The following is a 19491-nucleotide window of genomic DNA, read 5'->3' as shown; positions in this document are numbered from 1 at the left end:
CAATGAGCGTGCGTCAGCTCAAAGAGCAGGTCTTGTCGGTATTACGCACATCGAAGCAGCCTACCGATGATGTGCTCGGCAAGCCCTTCAGCGACGCGACACCTGATGACTTGGAATTGTACGTGGCCCGTGAGGATGCGTACGTACCCTTGGCGGCACAAGCTGAATCGTCGCAGCGAGCCGACGATGGGACGCCTCTGTGTATGCACTGCCATCTCGAGGAAGGTATGGCGGTCTATGTGGGATTCCGCGCGCCAGAGCAAGGTATGTGAGCATGACTCTAATGGTAGATGCACCGGGCGATCCGATGGTACAAGAGCCGTCGTTGGACGACGATGTCGAGGACATGGATGCTATGCCGCCGTCGTCGCCGCCCTAGATACATCTACATACATCGCCGTAGCCATGTAAGATAGGTCATGAAGCCCCCTACAAAGAAAATGCAACTACTTCTGAAGTCGGGACACGACAGGGTTCGTCTTCTCGTGGATCTGGGGCTTGCCCTCTGGCGAGCCAGGGATCGACTTGACGAGGTTCTGCATGTGAGTCGTTCACCAATACATACAAGCTGCTCAAGAACACACTTGTTGAGCGGGCGCTCCAGCGACCTGCAGGGCATGTATTCCTACTGGTTAGCAGCACGCAAGGCACTGTGCATACCTGGTTGTTCTTCTCGAGACACTGCCAGTGGGCATCCCATTCCTTACCACACTTATCGCCAATCTTCTTGATCCTGGAAAGTGTAAGTGAGGTTATACGTACAAGTCCTGCGCACAGCGCGTCACTCTTCGGCCTTCCAGCAAGCAGTGCTCCGGGTCCCGGTTTTCGTTCTTGCAGAGCATAAAGTCTTCGGTATAGTCCTTGCAGTACTGGCCGAAAAAGAAGGCAATCGATTTCAAGGGCGCCGAGGTTGTGCCGACCTCCTCTACCTGCGGCACATCCTTCGGCCATGGCATCGGCTCGACGTACGAGAAAGTCGAGTTTTTCGCTTCACGGTGCGTCGCCATAGCGTCGTCGAATCACGGTAGAGAAAGAGAGGTTCGCTACGGCGCGAGACGGGGCCGTTCGCCCAGTCTCCCTATTAGTCAGCAAGTGGGCCTGGGTGGCTGTTGCGTCGCTGAAAAAAATAAGAAAGCGAGCCCTCTCCACGCGATCGTGCATGCTACGTGGACGATCACAGGGCTGGGCTTCGGCCGTTCCTGAGACGGTGCTACGATGCTGGTACTCGACAGGCCCAGTACGTCGTCGAGCGCCTGCACCGACCACCACCACACGCAAGGCCAAGCATGAGCCGCCCCAAAGTGTGATCAACTTCCGCAATATGCAGCGACGACGTGGTGATACCTTCCGCACAGATATCCGAGTGGAACGCAAGGCTAAACAGCCGCCATGGGAAAGTCTTCGGCAGCATATGTTTGCGACATCGCACAAGATTGCTAGTATCGCGTCAGCCACGGATAAAGATGCGCTCTCGGTGTACAAAGAAGCGGAGGCGCTCTTGCACGAACGTATGCTGGACTGGCGTGCTCTCTCTCGCCGCATACGCGCCCGCGAAAAGTCTCCTACACCGATCTCGCCACAGTACGGCGTACCTTCGTGGAACCATGTGATGCGTCTCGCCATCCGCGCAGCCAGCCCTACTGGTGCATGGCATCTGTACTGCGAGATGAAGCGGCAAGGTATGCGTCCTACGCCGCGTACCTACGCCGGATTCTTCCACGCCATGGTGTCAATGGTCCGGGACAAGAAGCTGGAGACGCTACGTACTCCCCTCTGGACCGACAGACTGGACAAGATGTACCAAGCCATGGAGCAGTTGCATACGACCATCGCCCGAGCCTCGCTCGAGAAGCACGGAGCGCCAAGCCATCAGGATCAGGACATGCATCCTTCCTCGCTCGCTACGGCCTACAAGGCGTATATTACATTGCTCTGCACGCTGGGTCGGTACCGCACTGCCCTGGAGGTCTTCCATGCGGTGTGCCCGGACGTGTACCCTGGCATGGCCCCCTTGACGGAAGAGGAACGTTTGCCTCGCCGGTGGTTCGCTACGGTGGATATGTACACGGCCATGGTACGTGACTTGGCCCTGTGTCGCATGCCCGTCGAAGAGCGCCAGGAACTCGTACGACAAGTGTGGCGGCAATGGCAGGACGAGGTGATGCAGGTCAGTCGACGCACCGGTGCAGCTTTGCTGGATACAACCGCGATAAAGACCCTCGTTTGGGCCTTAGGTATGGGCCGGCCACATGGTGATGTGCAGGACGTGTGTGCGATGCTGGGGCGGTACATGGGTGTGCGTTTCCCGTCTGTCCCTGGCATGACAGAATACGTCGCGACGGACATTGCGCCCCTGCATTTTGACGAAGCGCTGCTGATGGATGTGCTGGCATTCTTTGACCGACGTGAGGCGTATGGCTGCGTGATCGACGTCTATGCGCATGCGATGACCGAGGCGTCACGGTACGTCGATCCTAGGGCAGTGCCGGAAGCGCAAACGTTGAACGATAAAGCGCATGCACAACTACAGCGGCCACGACGATAACTTGTACAGTATGTCCTATAAAAGAAATAGAAGATACCCTACTTTTTTGGCATATGGGAAGAGGCAAGCGCGTGGCCTTGTTCGCGGACATGGTTGAATAGCTTGGACCGCGATGGGAAAGCGGCATGGCATACATTGCACACTTCAGACCCAGGGGGCGCCTTGGTCTTGCCCTTCGTCTTCCGCCGTGCCTTTTTCGAGGTATCAGGCGGTGGTGGCGGTGGTGACGACGACGACGGTAGCGGCTCTGGAGTGGTCGTCTCGTTTTTCGCTTGCAAGGCAAGCACCTTTTCTTCAAGTGTGAACAGATGAAAGTCTTCACTGTGAGGTGTCAATGTACGGACAGCTTCCGCCAGCCGTAAGAGGTATTCATAATTCGGTCCACTAGGGCCGTGGCACGATGCAATACGCTCGGCCAAGGCATCCAGCGGCGTAGGTCCGATAAACGCCTCGTTGCCAGGTAAGCCGACGTAGACGAGGGCTTGGGGCACAAGGACATGCGGCTTATCATCGTCGTCCTTGCCCTCTCGGAAGCCGTAAATAGGCTCCCAGATTGGTGTATACCCATTCTTTTCGCGGTGGTCCAAGTACGCACGAACCTCGTCCGCATAGGCAGGATCAATGGTATAGCTGATTCCCCATACAATATCGCCTTCCGGCGCCTCATCGGCATCTGGTAGACTATGCCAATGCTCAGACGAGACCAAGGTCACGACACGCCCAGGACGCTCAGGTGTGCCGCGGTGATCGACCGAGCTCTGAGCAAAGCGACGAACGAACCCCTTGATATAGCCGGGCGTGTACCCGATAACATGAGGCGGTGGCTTGAAGATCAGCGAGCCGTAGCCAAAGACGTCAAACGACCCTTCCGGGCGGTCCAGGAACGAAGGCAGCGTGGCCAGGTGAGGAAGTGTCTTGGCAATGCGTTGCGCCCGCTCGGTGTCCGACAACGGAGAGGCGGTGGTCATCGGCTCGGACGTCTCCAACCCCATCGCCACTCGCATTTTCTTTTCCTGCTTCTTGCGTTTCTTGTCTTTTTTTCGTGACGTCTCATCGTCAAGATGCAGCTCCTGCGTCTCCGATGCGATCTCGGCCACTGGATCTTCGCCGAGTGCGTCGAGCATTTCATCGTCTTCTAGCATCTCGCGTTTAAGACGCTGGACTTCCTTCTTGTGCTTCTTGCTGCGCTCATGATTGATCCAGGCCGCCTCCGATTGGAATCGTTTATTACACGCCACGCAATCCCACATAGGCTCCTCTTCGTCGTCCTCATCGCCTGCTGGGTCTTCTGCCTCTGACGCCTCGTCCAGGGAAGCGCCACTGCTAAAGTCATCAAAACCACCGTCGTCCGGCTCGCCGGCCATCTGCCAGCTTTGGGCCTGGAAGGACGCAGCCTGCTGACGCTTTGCATCCTGACGCTTGGCGGCTTCAACACGCCGCTTCTCGGCTAACTCGGCCTGTGCCTCTGCACTATGTGCCGCTTGCTGCTGTGCTTGGAACGCCTTGTACCGTGGATCTCGACGGCGAATAAACGCGGCAAGGCCACGGATCGCATCATTGTACTCACGTCGTGCCTGTTCGCGCGCCCGCTTGTTCTCTTTCTCCATCAACCGCTTTACACGACGGTCAGGCGCATCGCGCAGATCATGCTTGTCCTTCCATGCAAAGCTTTTGCGGCTAGAAAACTGCATCCAGAACTGGTAAAAGTCCCGTACAGACGTGCTAGCGGCCGGTGTATCAGTGTACGGCGTATCAGGATGACCAAACGATGGGTACATAGACGCCTGATCACGCCACGCGTCGCCCAAGTCGCCTGTATGGTCTTCGCCTGGGTAGGGCGCAGCAACGCGATCCTCTTCGGCCATTCGCTCAAAGAGGCGGCGGTATGTACCGTAGAACGAGGTATCGGTATCACGCAGATCTTTCGCCATGGATGGTGCGTAGAAGCGCAGGATATGTGGGACACCAATGCCGGCCGCCATAGACGTCGCCTTGGGCGCTGTGCCGCCCGACTTGAAGAACTGGAACTTGGCATCTACATCGTCTTCATCCTCATCTTCGTCGAGCCCTTGCATGAGACGCTCGCGATTCTGGTCGTACCAGGCTCGTTCCTGATCATCACTGAGCACATCGTAGGCTTCTTGCAACTTGATAAATTTCTTGTTCGCCTCCTCCTCACGTCCAGGGTTTTTATCGGGGTGAAGTCGCAAAGCTAGACGGCGATAGGATTTGCGGATGACATCGGCAGAGTCTGTTTGCTCGACTTCCAACAGCTCATAGTAATCGACAAAGGCATCCTCTGCCGGTGCCTCGGACGACTGTCGCGCGCCCATCGCGAACGGAGGCCAACCGCGAATTGCGCCCAAATTCACCCGTTCCTTCCCTCCACAACACATGGCTGCCACCGCTGGGCTGACCGCCGCGGCGTCGCTGTACCTGCAGTACGCGGCGCGGATCCCTCCCTTCTCCCCGCGGTTCCAATGGCCATGCCATCGAGACTTGCTTGCGTCCCAATCCACACTTGATGCAATTTTATTTGAACACTCACCACCTGGCGAGTCGACGGACGAATATGATCGCTCGTTTCTCAAGCATCTCGTAAAGCATATCGACACAGCTATCGAACATGGCACCGACGAAGATGCAGCGTGGCTCAATATAGCCAAGCAAGATTGGGCTGTAGACGATGCTCTGCTTGAAAGATACGTTGCTTTAGTCTCTATGCCCGACTCAACAGCGATCCTCGGCGCACCGGCACCCAAACCCATTCTTTCGCGTCATTATTTCCCCCTACCTACCACAGCCCAACCGCCTCATCCTCTCTTAGGGCCCTGTGGGTCGGTGGTGCTTCGCGAAGAGGGTATGGCGATTTCGCAGGGCACGACAGGCCTGAAAACATGGGAAGCGAGCCTACGTCTAGCCGCGTATCTTGTCTCGACAGGTCTGCTATCTGGCGAAACTGATGCTCGCATCCTTGAGCTTGGCAGCGGTGCTGGCTTCTTAGGGCTTGTATGTGCTCAACTTATATCCTGTCTCTCGCATGGATCGTTGTACTTGACCGACTTGGAAGGTCAAGTGCTGGATCGTCTGAGGGAAACCGCCTCGCTAAGTGCGTATACTGTTGGCTAACACCAGATCACATTGAGCCTATCGAGATTCTCCCTTTGGACTGGACAGAAGTGCAAGCCAAAGAGGACCAAGCGGTTTCTTTTCTGCAAACGATAAATGCCACATGCATTCTGGCCGCCGACGTGGTCTACGATCCATCCTTGGTCTCCAGCTTGGCATGTACATTACGCACGGCGCTACTAGGACGCGATCGGGATCCCTGTCCTGCCTATTTGGGCGATCGTTCTAAGCCGTTCGCCTTGGTCTCGAGTACAATACGCAACCCTGACACGTACTCACAGTTTTTGCAAGCGCTCACAGATCAAAAGCTGCAATGGCGACAGCTGGATCCTGTTAAGCCGAATTGGTCCTCTCTACCAGGTCTCCCTATCTTTCCATCGTCGCATGACCCGACTACCGAAGGACAGGTGACCATTATCGAAATTCAATTGGTATCACCGCGATAGCCAAAGCATACCCAATATTGTTCTCGGCTCTCTGAGCGACTGGCCTTCATTTTTTCTGAGCGTACAAAGGAAAAGTGTCGCTCTAGAACTTCATGCCGGAATTCGTCCGCTTCCTGGCTCATAAAATATTTACAAACAAATGCAGACAGAAGCTGCCGATCTGCTTCGGTCTTGGCTGGTCCAGGTGTAGGACGTAGCATGGATGTACAAAACTCAAATGCTGCCGTGCATAGGTCGAGCGACGCTTGTGAATCTCTCACAGGGTTTCCTGACGTATTGGCCATCATATCGCTTAGGACCACGTCGACTTTTCCATCGTGCGACGATGAAGTTTGCGTAATCAAATGAGCCAAGTGCTCTCGGACACTTGCGTCTGTAAAATCACCCTGCAGGGCTGTAATCCGCGGGTGGAGTATCTGCATAGGGAGCAAATCGAGCGCGTATACATGCGCTGTACGACACTGTTGTAGAACTGCCTGACTCCATCCACCTGGCGCAGCGCCTAAGTCCACGACAATGCGTCCAGGCTGGACTAATGTGTATTTTTGGAGTAGTTGCACGAGTTTGTAGGAGGAACGCGACAAAAACCCAGAACCATCCTCCTTTCGCTTTCGGACGAACTTCAAATTAGAAATGTTCCGCGTACCTCATCACTCCGTTGTCGAGCCAAATCTGAATATTAGGTCTGTATATGCACGTACATTTTGCCGATGATCCACCCCGTTTTGAGGCGTATTGCCGGACGCCTTGTGTATGAAAGCCTTTATGCGGGGTATGTAGACATGTCTTGCTTTGGCGTAATCCAATCCACATTAATTCAATACCAGAGGCCAGGGGACAATCGCCATCAATTGTCCTTACATAGGGCACTATTGGAATGTTACAGGAAGTTTATTCGCATGCGAGTGTTTTTCGGTAGGTTAATCAAGGCCAATTGTCGTTTCAGTTGGCGTAGTTTGTAAACTGCAATTGGCTTGTTTTTCTTTTACGCAGCAGCGATTTCTATTTGGCCATTCAGATTTACCCCGCATCAGCTGTTCAAAATGGGGTTTGTGGGGGATGCCGGGTCGTACGCGAAGAAACGAAAAAAACAAGAGAATTTATTAGGAAGGCGTGCCCAATTTGATTTCTTTACCTCTTTCTTCCCCATATGGCGGCGACAGTCTACCATAACGGGCTTAAGCCTGATATTCATGAGGAACATAAGCGTGCCGCCAATCCCGTACTTTTCCAGACCCGTGAGGCTGTTCTGGCCGATGCGGGTGAGGACGACAACGATGTTGTGAACGAAGCTTCTGCGGAAGTCCGTCTAAACAACCCCCTTCTGGGTTTGACGCACGAGCAAATTGAGAAGAACGTTCAAGTGTTCGTGACTGAAAAAGGTCTCGAGGACTACCACGACGAGTTCTTGAAGGGTGCTCTTTGTGCGCAAGCTCAGGCTACTAGGGATTACGAATCCATTACTATTTTGACCGAAGAAGACCGCCAAATTTTGCGCAACGAGCATGAAAAGAAGTGGCGCCAGCCCTTGATGCTCTATTGGCTCGCAATCTGCTGTAGTGTAGCTGCTGCGATTCAGGGTGCCGATGAGTCCGTTATTAACGGTGCCATCTTGTACTTCCCCAGCCAGTTTGGTCTTTACACGGATTACTGTGACTATTACACGAAGGACCCGCAGACGGGCGTGTGCAATGGTCAATTGAAGCCAAACCCTCGTTTTAACCCCAACTGGACGTACAGTGATGTGACTGCGCAGATCAGCCGAAACAACTGGCTGCTGGGTCTTGTTTCGTCGGCGCCATACTTGTGCTGTGCTTTCATGGGCTGCTGGCTTACCAGCCCACTTAACCAGTTCTTTGCTCGTCGTGGTACTATCTTTATTTGCTCATTTATCAGTTTCGCCACGTGTATTTGGCAGGCTGTTACCAGCACTTGGTGGCACATGTTCTTGGCTCGTTACTTCCTTGGTTTCGGTATTGGTCCCAAGTCGGCCACTGTGCCTGTTTATGCAGCCGAGTGTTCCCCCCCGTTGATTCGTGGTGCTCTTGTCATGCAGTGGCAGACATGGACTGCGTTCGGTATTATGCTTGGTAACGCAGCAGGTCTGGTTCTGTTCCAAGTTGGCGACACGAAGCATATCCATGGTCTGAACTGGCGTTTGATGATGGGCAGTGCTGCGATTCCTGCTCTGTTTGTCATGGTGCAAGTATACCTCTGCCCCGAGTCTCCTCGTTGGTTGATGAAGCGGAACCGCTACCGCCAGGCGCTGAACTCGTTCCTTCGTCTCCGCAACGCTCCCCTTTTGGCTGCCCGTGACATGTACTTTGCTCACTGCCTGATTGAGATTGAACATGAAGTTGAAGCGCAGAGCAGTGGCTCGAGCTTCTTGCAGCTGTTCACGGTGCCTCGTAACCTGCGTGCTACGTGGGCCACTTGTATTCTCATGTTCGGCCAGCAGTTCTGTGGTATTAACGTTATTGCGTACTACTCGAGTTCGATCATTAAGGAGATTGGTAGCGCCTCGAACCGTGATGCTTTGCTGGGCAGTTGGGGTTTCGGTATGGTGAACTTCTTGTTTGCCATCCCGGCCTGGTACACGATCGACACTTTCGGTCGTCGTAACCTGCTTCTATTCACGCTTCCCTTCATGGCTATTTTCCTTCTTATCACTGGTTTCGCGTTTTGGATTGACGAATCGAAGCAGGATGCTCGTCTCGGTGTAGTGCTTATGGGTATCTATGTCTACTCGGCATTCTATTCGCCTGGTTTCGGTCCCGTGCCTATGACCTATGGTGCAGAGGTTTTCCCTATCCGAGTCCGTGAGCTTGGTATGTCGTTCTCGACAGCTGTGCTGTGGTTCTTCAACGTCGTGCTTGGATTGACGTGGTTCCGTCTGAAGGAGGCTTTCAAGCCGCAGGGCGCCTTTGGCTGGTACGCGGCATGGTGTGCAATTCTCTGGGTCCTTGTCCTTCTGTTCTTGCCAGAGACCAAGGCATTGACGCTGGAAGAGCTGGATGTCGTGTTCAGTATCCCTACGACTAAGCACGCTAGCTACCAGTTGCGCCAGATTCCTTACTTCTTCCGCCGCTACATCTTCCGTCAGAAGGTGCGCAAGGAGCGTCTCCACAACCTTGATTCTAGCATTCGAAAAATCTAAGTAATCGCCTAGAGGCTACCTATCAGCGTCCCTCCCTAATATAGAATGGTATTCAGATGAAATGGAATTAATTCTCAGTTGTCATGTGGAGAAGAAACTGCCTCTACTCCACTCACGACGAATGTGCGGCCGTTTTGCTAATGGCTTGGGCCCCGAAGCCTTCCGTGAGGCCGTCTCCGATGTGTTCCCTGATGATTATGAAATAGATGAACCGATGGAGGACAATACCTACTTCCCGAGCTACAATGTAGCGCCCAACACACGATACCCTGTCCTATGTATGGCCGATGACCCTCATCATCTGCGCGTAGATATCATGCGCTGGGGTCTAAGGAACAGCGACTTGACATCACATCATAATCGACCGGCATGGGACCATTTTATCATCAATGCGCGTGATGACTCAATTAAGAAACCCTCGTCTATATGGCGCAATGTCGTGCAGTCGCAGCGGTGTATCTTATTCTGCCAAGGGTACTATGAGTGGCAAAGATCATCGCCGACGTCTCGTCCCATCCCCTATTTTGTCGGGATGTCCGTCAATGGGATTGGACGTCCCACAGTACAAGGTTCATCACGATGTCTGATGCCGATGGCTGGTGTCTGGACCGTATCTGAAGAGGGAGAAAACAAGTATGCAGTGGTAACGACGCATGCCAACAAGCAGCTACGTTTCCTGCATGACCGAATGCCTGTGATCCTAGGTGATGTGGACGCTATTGTGACATGGCTCGCTCCTTCTACCCCTATGCCCGACGTGCTACGTCTTCTTCAACCTTATGACGCGCCCTTAGACTGCTTCAAGGTACCTACCGAGGTGGGCACGGTTGGCATCTCGAACGAAAATATGATCCATCCCGTGGAAACACGCAAAGATGGTATTGTTGCCATGTTTACCCATGCACAAAAAAAAAAGACCGACGAAACATCTATCAAGAGAGAGGATACCAGTAACGACGCTGAGCCACATTCGTCGCGAATTTCGGTACAGCAGCGCGAGCTACCCACAACACCGTCTCGATCTACACAATCAGCCTCGTCGCCTCGCAAGCGATCGAAGGGTACGTCTCCGCATGTCACCAAGCGGCCCAAAGGGACGCCCAGCTTAGAGTCGTTTTGGCACTAGTACGAAACTGTTCACACTAACGTTGATGTAATCTATGAAGGGGCCAATTGCAGTGCGGGCAGTGTACATACACATTTAGAACAGCGGCGCAGGTGCTGTGACATAGTACGACTTGACGCGGCCTGAGCCCTTTGCCTTCTCGACACGCAGCTCAAACACAATCTCGTCCTTCTGCTCGTTGTATTCCGCTGCACACCAGTTGCGAGCACCGATGATGCTAAAGGTTAGCCATGTGGTCCATACGTACTATTTTTGCTTCAACTTCTCGTCGTCCAAGCCATATTCAAACATTGGGATCATACCCTCGCGTGTATGTGCGTACTGCAGACTGCGATGACGCTTCGCAGCCAGCTTGTTGAGTATGGCAATGACAGCCGGCGGCGGTGGGGCGTTCACAATCGCACTTGTAATGAGAGCCAAGTTGTACTTGTAGTCATTCTCAGGGCGTATGTTCGAGCTTGAGTAGAAGTAGCCACAGCCGCCTGCATGCACATCACCACTAATGAACGACACACGCACCCTGTTCTGCTGCGAGAACTTTTGCGTCTGTTCCACGAGGCGGTTACGTTCGTGCTTGTGTCCATGCGCACACCAATGGTCGTTCAAATCGTCCAGCAGTTCGACCTGACCATTGAAGTTGTTCGTAAATGCCGGCATGCACGCCTTCACCAGGTTCACAACCGGGTTGTACTTGCTAGCCAGCATCTTCTCCAGGAAGACCATGCGTGGGTACGAGATCGGTACACCCAACTGCACAATGAGGTGCTTGACAGACTTCGGCATAGCTTCCATGGCTTCACGGCAGCGGTCATATGTCTGCTGTGTGCAAATCTGATTGAGCTTACGCTGCGCACGACAGTCCAAAAGCAACATGTGCTGCTTAGGACCTAGCCAGACCAGGAAGCTGTGTGCAGGGAACGGAATGTACGCACCGGGGCCACCGATAATCAGCGACTTGAACTGCGATGGGTTCGGGTTGGTCGTGTTTTCGTTACTGATGCCATCCAGTTCATCGTTCATAAACTGCTGGAAAAGAAGGTAGAAGAAGTAGCCACGCGAACCAATACGGTTGAACAACGACGACTCCATTAGACTGTCAGGGTACGTGCCGAAACCATCGATCAAGTCATGGTCATCCAGCATGTTGACCATAGGGATACGTGCGGCAGCCCGAGCAAAGGCACCTTGGCCAAAGCACTGCGTCACATTAGTTATACCATACGAACCTGTTTGTAGTTCTGGAAAAAGAAGCGGTCGATAGCAAGGGCCGCTTCCATTGTCACACTGTTGTCTTCACCTTGCTTGATCTTGTCTGGGTCGAACAGATTCTTCAGCTCCGGCTGGTTGGCGATCTTGTCACTATATACCTGATCACCACCGCCCATCAAAATGTGAAACGGTTTGTTGTTCACATGCTCCAATAGCAAGTCGTTCCACAAGGGATCCGGACCGCCGTATTCCTCTGTGTCCACACTGGAGCTGAAACCACTGCATGAGTAGCCAGCCCAGCGGAAGTTTTCCTGGTGAGCGGGCACATGGAAATCATGGAGCTCCGTCGCATTGAGCACCGTGTACGCCACAACTTGAGGCACATCCATCATATGGATCTCGATTTTGAAACGCCAGAACACATGAGACTTGCGCGTCTCGTCGTTGTACACCCAAAGCTTCAGACCCTCCGCCTGCATAGGGGGGCTCGTATTTTGGTTGCCAGCGGTAGCGACGTACTGAAGCATGGGCGGCGCGCGAATTTGCTCATTGGCATCATGCTCAGTCACAATCAAAGCAAAGGCGTGGTAAACACCCTGAGCATCGACAGTATCATAGCGCAAAAGGGGACCTACGTCCACTTTCCAGGTGGACATGTTGGAGGAGCGGAAAGAGCCTATGACCCTGGATATGTCCACCAACCCTGACGGGATGCAAGCTGTCAACACAGCCAATCATTTACGAGGTGTTTCGCCATCTCTTGGCTTTCCTCCACCACAATCATGCCTTTGTGGCTCGAGCGTTGGGGCGCACAGGGCAAGGTGTGTAGATCTCCGGCTCATGTGGCAGGCGCCATATCACCCTGGCCCTTATGCTGTGTACCGAAATGTGAAAGACTACGGCGCGCGGGGTGATGGTGTGACGGACGATACCGAGGCCATCCAACGCGCGATCGCTTCTGGCGACCGTTGTGGATCACAGGCTGACAGCAGCACGACCTCTCCCGCGCTAGTCTACTTTCCACGTACGTTGTATGCTATCTAAACGATTCAGCTGGCACCTACCGCGTATCATCGCCCATCATCTCATATTACAATACACACCTCATGGGCCATCCTACGCATCGAGCCCATATCGTACCGCTCCCTACGTTTCACGGCATGTACGTTGCCTATCGACTTACGCAGCGCTGTGATCGATGAGAATCCATACGAACCTGGTGGAAAGAATTGGTATATTCCCCAAAACAATTTCTTCCGTTCCGTATCGAACTTGGTCCTCGACTTGACGCAGATGACGCATGCGTGGGGGACGGGCATGTACGTAATCGTAGCACTGACGTGCCGCAGACACCACCAGGTGAGCCAGTCCACAGGCTTGTACAATGTCCACTTTGAAATGAAAGTGGGGCCTACTTCGCAACAACAAGGGGTACGTTTGGCTGTGTCTCACCCAGATCTTTATGGAAAATGCGAGCGGCGGATTCATGTCAAATCTTACTTTTCACGGTGGAAAATTCGGCGCATGGCTCGGCAATCAGCAGTTCACAGTGCGTCATGTCCGCTTTTCTGAATGCCAAACGGCACTTTGCTTGCACTGGAATTGGGCATGGACGTTGTTGGATGTGCATATCCAAGACTGCCATGTCGGTCTTGAAATGATGGCTATGCTTCCCGACAAACAGGGCGTCGGTTCTCTCCTCCTATCCGATTGGCATGTTCAGCGTACACCCATAGCTGTCCAGCTTGAGAAGGCCGGAACAGGGCGTCTTGTATTGGATTATATGCTCCTGGACGACGTGGATGTGGTCGTGCAAGGCCCTGCCACACCACTTCTTACGCCGCCATCCAAGACGTACAAAGTCGTGTACTGGGTCAAGACCCCTGCTGTGCTGCCATCCCAAGCCCTTGCAGTAAAGCAAATCGACACACCAGAAGGTCCTACGTATGTGGGCGCCGTGAATGTACCGCCACGTCCTTCGTGTCTGGTGGATGCACAAGGATGTTGGTTCGGGCGTGAGAAGCCGCAGTGTACGTTAGTAACACTCTAACGACAGATGCCGATTTGCCGGACGACCAGTTTGTCAGTATGCACATGTACGGTGCTAAGGGCGATGGCATCGCAGACGATACAGCGGCGATGCAAGCTGTACTAGACAGGCACATTGGCGCTGTCATATACGTGCCTTATGGCGTCTATGTCTTGCATGATACGCTGCATATTCCTGTAGGTACGAGGTTGGTCGGTCAAGCACAACCGACTTTGCTCGGCACAGGCTCTGCCTTCCAGGACGCCCAGACCCCACGCCCTGTGATACGTGTCGGCCACCCTGGCGAGCGAGGGAGTGTGGAAATCTCTGACGTGATCTTCAGTACACGTGGACACTGTCCAGGTGCGATCGTTGTGGAATGGAATGTGCAGGAAGAAACGCAAGGCTCTGTAGCCATGTTTGACGCTCATATTCGTATCGGCGGCACGGCCGGTACAGAGCAAGAGCTGCGTCAATGTCCGAAAGATGCGCCTCTGGAGAGCCTTCCACGAGCAAATTGTCTCAGTTTGCATGTAACAAAGGAGGCGAGTGGGTACTTTCAAAATGTATGGATATGGACAGCGGATCATGAGCTGGATACAGGCGCGCCTGCCCAAATCAATGTCCTCACAGATCGCGGAGTGCTCATTGAATCTCAAGGTCCTGTGTGGATGTACGGCACCGCGAGCGAGCACGCCCTATTGTATCAATACTCCCTGGTTGGCGCATCGAATGTCCTACTAGCGATGATTCAGACCGAGTCGCCATATTTCCAAGGTCACGACTTTGCCTTGGCTTCACACAGTGTGCCTCGTCTTGCCAAGTTTCCTGATCCTGACCTATCGGTCCCTTATACAAAAACCGATAAGGTCCCTGCTTTACCTTCAGATGCCTGTATGGAAGATCGCGCTTTGGGACTGCATATATCGGCTTCCCAGAATATCTTTGTGCTGGGCGCCGGCCTCTACTCCTTCTTTGACTCGTATGGCCAGGCTACACTGAGCGAGCATGCATGCCAACGTCGTTTGTGTGTGATTGAGCAGAGTTCTAGGTCTTCGGTATGGCTAGTGCACACAGCGACTGTGGGAACACAGATCCTGGTGAGTATAGATGGCGAAGATCAGCTCCATGAATCAAGGCATCGTGAAGGCTTCTGCAGTACATTGTCCCTCTGTGCTGTGACGCCCAAGGGCAGGTATCTCTTGTAAGGGGTCATGAAGGACAAAGTGTATGCTATGAGCCTACCTCTGATGCCATGGCTATGCAAGAGTGATGGGACACTAGGACTGCTGCATCTTCGCCTGCACCTTGCCCATTCCTTCCTGCGAACAAAGTTTCTCCACATACTTCATCGGTACGCGGCATTGGTTGGTATCGATTTCCGGCGGTTCTTTAAGGGCTGGCAAACGAGCCAGCCATCCCATCGGACTAAAATCAGCAATGGTAGGGCGGTCGAGCACGAGCCAAGCCTTGTCCTCGCTATACTTGGCAGCCTGGGCCTTCAGCTGTGTCTCATCTACCTTGAACACGCGGTCCAGTTCCATTTTGAAGCGCTTAATATAGTTTGGAGGTCCATTTTCATCGTAGGTGTCATCCCAGTACACTTTGCTGAAGTACAAGTTGCCCTGGACTGGACTATGTCCAGATACCTGGAAGAAAAATCACTGGGAGATCGACGCCTTTTCCTCCGGTGTGGCGCCTGAGAACTTGTGCTCTGTGTCATAGGCATCAGCGAGGTATTCCAGAATGGCGCCTGACTCCCATACAGTGAAATTGTTGCGCTTGTGGTCAAAGCGTAGGTGTACGGCCATTAGCACAGATATCCAGGTAATCTTCTCCCTTCACGCCCGTGGCTTTGTCGCTAGAGCCAAATTCCATCCACTCCTTTCACATCATAATCGAGATGCATGCTCTCGAGAAATGCCGCTACTTTGATTGGGTTTGGACCCCAACGATCTTTAAGGATGTACAGTGTGAAATGAACCATGGAAAATAGAGGCAGGGATGCTGTACGGGATGTGCGCTTATACGCCCCACATCGACGACGTCCGAGACGTCACGTTGGGGAAGACGTTATGTAATGCATCGTAGTAGATTTATCCGTGAAGTGACCGTAGCCCTGCTTCGTTCGACATAGCGTCGTGGTCTCAGCATTCCTTGATACTCTACTTCACGTATACCCATACGGATTTAAATGTCTAGGATTCTCAATCGTCTACAACATTCTGTTACACGACTAATGCTGAAGCTTGGCAAACACCTTCGCCAGACCTTCCTGCGCACGGAGCTTCTCCACATACTTCATCAGCACGGGGTATTGCTCCGTGTTGACGCCCAGCTTGTCCTTAATATCCGGCAAAAGACCGAGCCAGCCCATGGCGCTAAAGTCTGCGGCTGTAGGACGGTCTAGCACGAGCCAGGCCTTGTCTTCACCATACTTAGCAAACTGAGCGCTCAGCTGCTTCTCATACACCTTGTACACGCGGTCGAGCTCCGTGCTGAAGCGCTTAATGACGGTTGGAGGCACTTCCTCTTGATAGGCGTTTTTCCAGTACACATTGCTGAAGTACAAGTTGCCCTGAACAGGACTGTGACCAGTGACCTGGAAGAAGAGCCACTGAGAAATAAGGGCCTTCTCCTCGGGCGTCTTACCAGAGAATTTGTGCTCCGTGTCGTACACGTCAAGAATGTACTCCAGGATCGCACCCGACTCCCACACGGTAAAGTCATTGCGCTTGTGGTCGATCAGCGTAGGGGTACGGCCATTGACACAAATGGCCAAGTAGTCCTCGCCCTTAACACCGGTAGCCTTGTCGCTAGAGCCAAACTCCAGCGCCTTGACATCGTAGTCAAGGTTCAGGCTCTCGAGGAGAGCAGCCACCTTGATGGGGTTGGGGCCCCAGAGACCCTTAAGGACGTACAGCGTGAAATGAGCCATGATGATAGTGAGAGAAGAACCTTACCAAACGCCGACGAACTTTATACGATGAGAGTCTGAGCATGTGACACAGCGGCTGATCTGATTGGCCTTGCTTATGAAAGTGGTGAAAATGCATGACCGTCGCCAATATACGGTTGGAGGCCCTCATCAGGTGAGCGAGGGCGTCAAAGTGGACCTCTATTTCGTAGACCATTTCGAAGCACAGTTTCTCCTATATGAAATGATATGAATACTCATGGCTTGCACCAACATCAGCGCATATTATACAGGCTAGGACATAGGGAGTCGTACCATTTCATTCCTGTACATAGATACCGACCATGGCCGTGTCGATAATTGCATCAATGTTCACCCACGCGTGCGTATTGAAAAACAGGCGCGTGCCATCTCGTCCTGCGACGCGCATCAGGGTATCTTGACCACCTGGGTGGAAACGTAAGTAGGGCGTAATATTGTACACCTTGCCTTGAAGAGCAGTCCACGCATCTTCTTTGGTATTGTGCTTCTTCAATTCGCTCGGCGTCACGCGTAGGAGTGTGGTCACACCGCCGCGCAGGTCGGTGGTGCTTTTCAACCGTGCCCAGTCCAATGGACTACACCCAGGCTCGAGAACGACCTTTTTCCGACCGGCGGGGGGATTGAGAGAGGCGCCAGCGGCCATGGGCATACGCAGACTACTCATACCCGTAGGCGCCAGCCGTGACGTGGCCGGTGGCCTAAGCGTCGAGGCGCCTTGTGGCGAAGCGTGGCGTTGCGCACTGTTCAGTGCGGGAAAGGCGGGAGGTGTATCATCCCCCTCTTCCTGCGCACTTGGGGTGGGGCCCGTGCCATCAATTACAATCGGTGTCTTCTGTGCTGACATAGTTGTGCCCAGCTGACTGAGCCGCGCAGCACTGGCGTAAAAATAGATTGGTTCGCGACGATGAGGACACGTGCCATTTATCGTTTCGATCCGATGCTCGCTTGACCTTTGTTTAGGTCAGCCGATCGATCGAGGCACCGGCCACGTTACTGCTGCGGGCAATAATTTTTTGACACCCCCAGAATTCCCCTGCAGGTGCGCCCTCACAACTGTATACCACCATGGAATTCCACTCGCACTTCCTGAAGAAGCCATCGACCGTGATGATCCCATTCCCTTTTAGCGGCGGTCAGCCGCGGAAGGGTGTGGAGATGGGCCCGGAGGCCATCAAGAAGGCTGGGCTCCAGCAGCAGCTCGAGTCGCTGGGCTGGGAGTACCAGGAAGACAACTCGATCTCGTGGGACCAGATCAACGAGATGCTCAACGGCGATGAAGCCATTGGCAAGATGCGCAACCCACGTTCGGTCTCGAAGGCTAGTGAAGTCCTTGCGGACGCCGTAGAAAAGCATGCTAAGGCTGGCCACTTGCCTCTGACGGTGGGTGGTGACCACAGTCTTGGCACAGGCACAATGATCGGTACAGCGCGTGCGTACCCGAATGTGGCCTGCATTTGGGTCGATGCTCATGCCGACATTAACACCCCTCTGACTACGCCGTCGGGTAACCTGCACGGCTGCCCTGTGGCGTTTGCTTTGGGTCTGGAGGGCGCATATGTCGAGCCTTACAAGAGCTGGCTGCCTAACCCGCCGATCAACGACACAAACCGTCTTGTGTACATTGGTCTGCGTGACATTGACGAGGGTGAGCGCAAGATCCTCAAGGAGCACAACATTAAGGCGTTCAGCATGCACCATGTCGACAAGTATGGCATTGGCAAGGTGGTGGAGATGGCGCTGGCTCACATCAATGGAAACACTTCGCGTCGTGACCGCCCTATCCACTTGTCGTTTGACGTTGATGCGATGGACCCCAGTGTGGCCCCGAGCACTGGTACGCCTGTGCGTGGCGGTCTGACGTTCCGTGAGGGTCACTACATCTGTGAGGCCATTGCCGAGACGGGTGCCTTGGTGGCTATGGATATGGTGGAAGTCAACCCCTCGCTCGAGTCGCATGCGGCTGAGCAGACGATTGCGGTGGGCTGCTCGCTGATCCGTGCGGCATTGGGCGAGACGCTGCTGTAAGCGTGGAGGAACTAAAGGCCTAGGTGTGAGCCGTCTTTATGTGGTCTTCTTGCTCTGCTGACCCTGTGATTTGTGTGCCGTATCCATGCATAGATACGCCGGGCGCTAAAGGTGAGTGGGCGGTACAAACGTACGGTATATTTCTGTCTTGAGTACTCGGCGAGCTTTGGCTTTGGGTTTCGGCGCTGGATATAAGTACATATCAAACAGTCATACATACCTTTCGTGTTTTCAGTCATATAGAATTGGCGTAATATCATGATAGCTTCTTCACGCAAGTACCCCCCGAGGGATTCGTAGGGAGGGTTGTAGACCAAGGCACAGCTGCATGTAAGTAGGTCCTAGCCAACTTACCTTGCGTGAATTGGAAGCACGGTGCCATTCCCTCCAAACCGTTCATTTCCTGCCCCAAATACGACACGCTGAATCCCAATTTGACGTAAGGCTGAGGCGCACATCAAACACGGCTCAATGGTGACATAAAGCGTCGTGTTCAGCATGGGATTGTCGCCAGGTGCACATGCATGGGGCGCAGTGCCAAACGTAGTCGATTGTGGTGGCCTATGCTGCAAAATTTCATCAATGGCTTCTAGTTCAGCATGTCGTGTGGCCTATGATCTGTAAGTAGCAGCGTACGTACATTCATAAGTTCATTTGTGCGATTCCGGCCTTTGGCAATCACAGTTCCATTCTGCACAAACACACAGCCTACAGGTACTTCATTGTGATCAAACGCTTCTTGCGCCATATCCAATGCTAAACGCATCCACCGAAGATCGGCTTCAGCCTGCGCTTCTTTGGGTACATATGTCGCACATCCGATCATGAAGGAAGTGGAGGTAGTAGGAGAGTGCTGCTGCACAAAA

At 53.4% G+C, this 19491-nt stretch overlaps 14 protein-coding genes across 14 annotated transcripts; 7 read left to right on the top strand and 7 right to left on the bottom strand.

The window, feature by feature from the left end:
• Positions 1–2: 2 nt before the first annotated feature.
• Positions 3–379, top strand: Malapachy_3535 (hypothetical protein; the record flags this gene model as incomplete). The annotated part of the gene is made up of 2 exons (XM_018138003.1): positions 3–264; positions 291–379. 2 exons carry the CDS (start codon positions 3–5, stop codon positions 377–379), a joined length of 351 nt encoding a protein of 116 aa, XP_017993786.1.
• A 67-nt stretch (positions 380–446) lies between these two features.
• Positions 447–1007, bottom strand: Malapachy_3495 (hypothetical protein; the record flags this gene model as incomplete). The annotated part of the gene is made up of 4 exons (XM_018137963.1): positions 447–536; positions 566–625; positions 661–733; positions 763–1007. The coding sequence occupies 4 exons, from the start codon at positions 1005–1007 to the stop codon at positions 447–449; spliced, it is 468 nt and encodes a 155-aa protein (XP_017993535.1).
• Positions 1008–1159: 152 nt separating this feature from the next.
• On the top strand, positions 1160–2545 carry Malapachy_3528 (hypothetical protein; the record flags this gene model as incomplete). Its single annotated transcript, XM_018137996.1, has 1 exon — positions 1160–2545. One exon carries the CDS (start codon positions 1160–1162, stop codon positions 2543–2545), a length of 1386 nt encoding a protein of 461 aa, XP_017993847.1.
• Positions 2546–2583: 38 nt separating this feature from the next.
• Malapachy_3497 (hypothetical protein) lies at positions 2584–4878 on the bottom strand (the record flags this gene model as incomplete). Its single annotated transcript, XM_018137965.1, has 1 exon — positions 2584–4878. One exon carries the CDS (start codon positions 4876–4878, stop codon positions 2584–2586), a length of 2295 nt encoding a protein of 764 aa, XP_017993533.1.
• Positions 4879–4939: 61 nt separating this feature from the next.
• Malapachy_3530 (hypothetical protein) lies at positions 4940–6120 on the top strand (the record flags this gene model as incomplete). Its single annotated transcript, XM_018137998.1, has 2 exons — positions 4940–5654; positions 5681–6120. The coding sequence occupies 2 exons, from the start codon at positions 4940–4942 to the stop codon at positions 6118–6120; spliced, it is 1155 nt and encodes a 384-aa protein (XP_017993781.1).
• Positions 6121–7270: 1150 nt separating this feature from the next.
• Positions 7271–9277, top strand: Malapachy_3500 (mfs sugar transporter; the record flags this gene model as incomplete). Its single annotated transcript, XM_018137968.1, has 1 exon — positions 7271–9277. The coding sequence occupies one exon, from the start codon at positions 7271–7273 to the stop codon at positions 9275–9277; it is 2007 nt and encodes a 668-aa protein (XP_017993740.1).
• A 121-nt stretch (positions 9278–9398) lies between these two features.
• On the top strand, positions 9399–10403 carry Malapachy_3532 (hypothetical protein; the record flags this gene model as incomplete). The annotated part of the gene is made up of 1 exon (XM_018138000.1): positions 9399–10403. The coding sequence occupies one exon, from the start codon at positions 9399–9401 to the stop codon at positions 10401–10403; it is 1005 nt and encodes a 334-aa protein (XP_017993783.1).
• Positions 10404–10478: 75 nt separating this feature from the next.
• On the bottom strand, positions 10479–12268 carry Malapachy_3491 (hypothetical protein; the record flags this gene model as incomplete). Its single annotated transcript, XM_018137959.1, has 3 exons — positions 10479–10620; positions 10651–11600; positions 11630–12268. The coding sequence occupies 3 exons, from the start codon at positions 12266–12268 to the stop codon at positions 10479–10481; spliced, it is 1731 nt and encodes a 576-aa protein (XP_017993531.1).
• Positions 12269–12394: 126 nt separating this feature from the next.
• Malapachy_3525 (glycoside hydrolase family 55 protein) lies at positions 12395–14849 on the top strand (the record flags this gene model as incomplete). The annotated part of the gene is made up of 7 exons (XM_018137993.1): positions 12395–12433; positions 12462–12636; positions 12666–12774; positions 12800–12931; positions 12962–13043; positions 13069–13642; positions 13669–14849. The coding sequence occupies 7 exons, from the start codon at positions 12395–12397 to the stop codon at positions 14847–14849; spliced, it is 2292 nt and encodes a 763-aa protein (XP_017993850.1).
• Positions 14850–14921: 72 nt separating this feature from the next.
• Malapachy_3499 (hypothetical protein) lies at positions 14922–15452 on the bottom strand (the record flags this gene model as incomplete). Its single annotated transcript, XM_018137967.1, has 2 exons — positions 14922–15276; positions 15307–15452. The coding sequence occupies 2 exons, from the start codon at positions 15450–15452 to the stop codon at positions 14922–14924; spliced, it is 501 nt and encodes a 166-aa protein (XP_017993537.1).
• A 425-nt stretch (positions 15453–15877) lies between these two features.
• Positions 15878–16579, bottom strand: Malapachy_3496 (glutathione s-transferase family protein; the record flags this gene model as incomplete). Its single annotated transcript, XM_018137964.1, has 1 exon — positions 15878–16579. One exon carries the CDS (start codon positions 16577–16579, stop codon positions 15878–15880), a length of 702 nt encoding a protein of 233 aa, XP_017993534.1.
• A 298-nt stretch (positions 16580–16877) lies between these two features.
• On the bottom strand, positions 16878–17444 carry Malapachy_3498 (cytochrome b5; the record flags this gene model as incomplete). The annotated part of the gene is made up of 1 exon (XM_018137966.1): positions 16878–17444. The coding sequence occupies one exon, from the start codon at positions 17442–17444 to the stop codon at positions 16878–16880; it is 567 nt and encodes a 188-aa protein (XP_017993538.1).
• A 221-nt stretch (positions 17445–17665) lies between these two features.
• Positions 17666–18625, top strand: Malapachy_3502 (arginase; the record flags this gene model as incomplete). The annotated part of the gene is made up of 1 exon (XM_018137970.1): positions 17666–18625. One exon carries the CDS (start codon positions 17666–17668, stop codon positions 18623–18625), a length of 960 nt encoding a protein of 319 aa, XP_017993742.1.
• Positions 18626–18730: 105 nt separating this feature from the next.
• Positions 18731–19451, bottom strand: Malapachy_3493 (cytidine deaminase-like protein; the record flags this gene model as incomplete). Its single annotated transcript, XM_018137961.1, has 4 exons — positions 18731–18810; positions 18846–18949; positions 18980–19236; positions 19266–19451. The coding sequence occupies 4 exons, from the start codon at positions 19449–19451 to the stop codon at positions 18731–18733; spliced, it is 627 nt and encodes a 208-aa protein (XP_017993529.1).
• Positions 19452–19491: the final 40 nt, after the last annotated feature.

Source organism: Malassezia pachydermatis (assembly GCF_001278385.1).
Source record: "Malassezia pachydermatis strain CBS 1879 chromosome Unknown scaffold1, whole genome shotgun sequence".
Lineage (NCBI taxonomy): Eukaryota > Fungi > Basidiomycota > Malasseziomycetes > Malasseziales > Malasseziaceae > Malassezia > Malassezia pachydermatis.
This window is presented reverse-complemented; position numbering and strand designations above follow the sequence as displayed.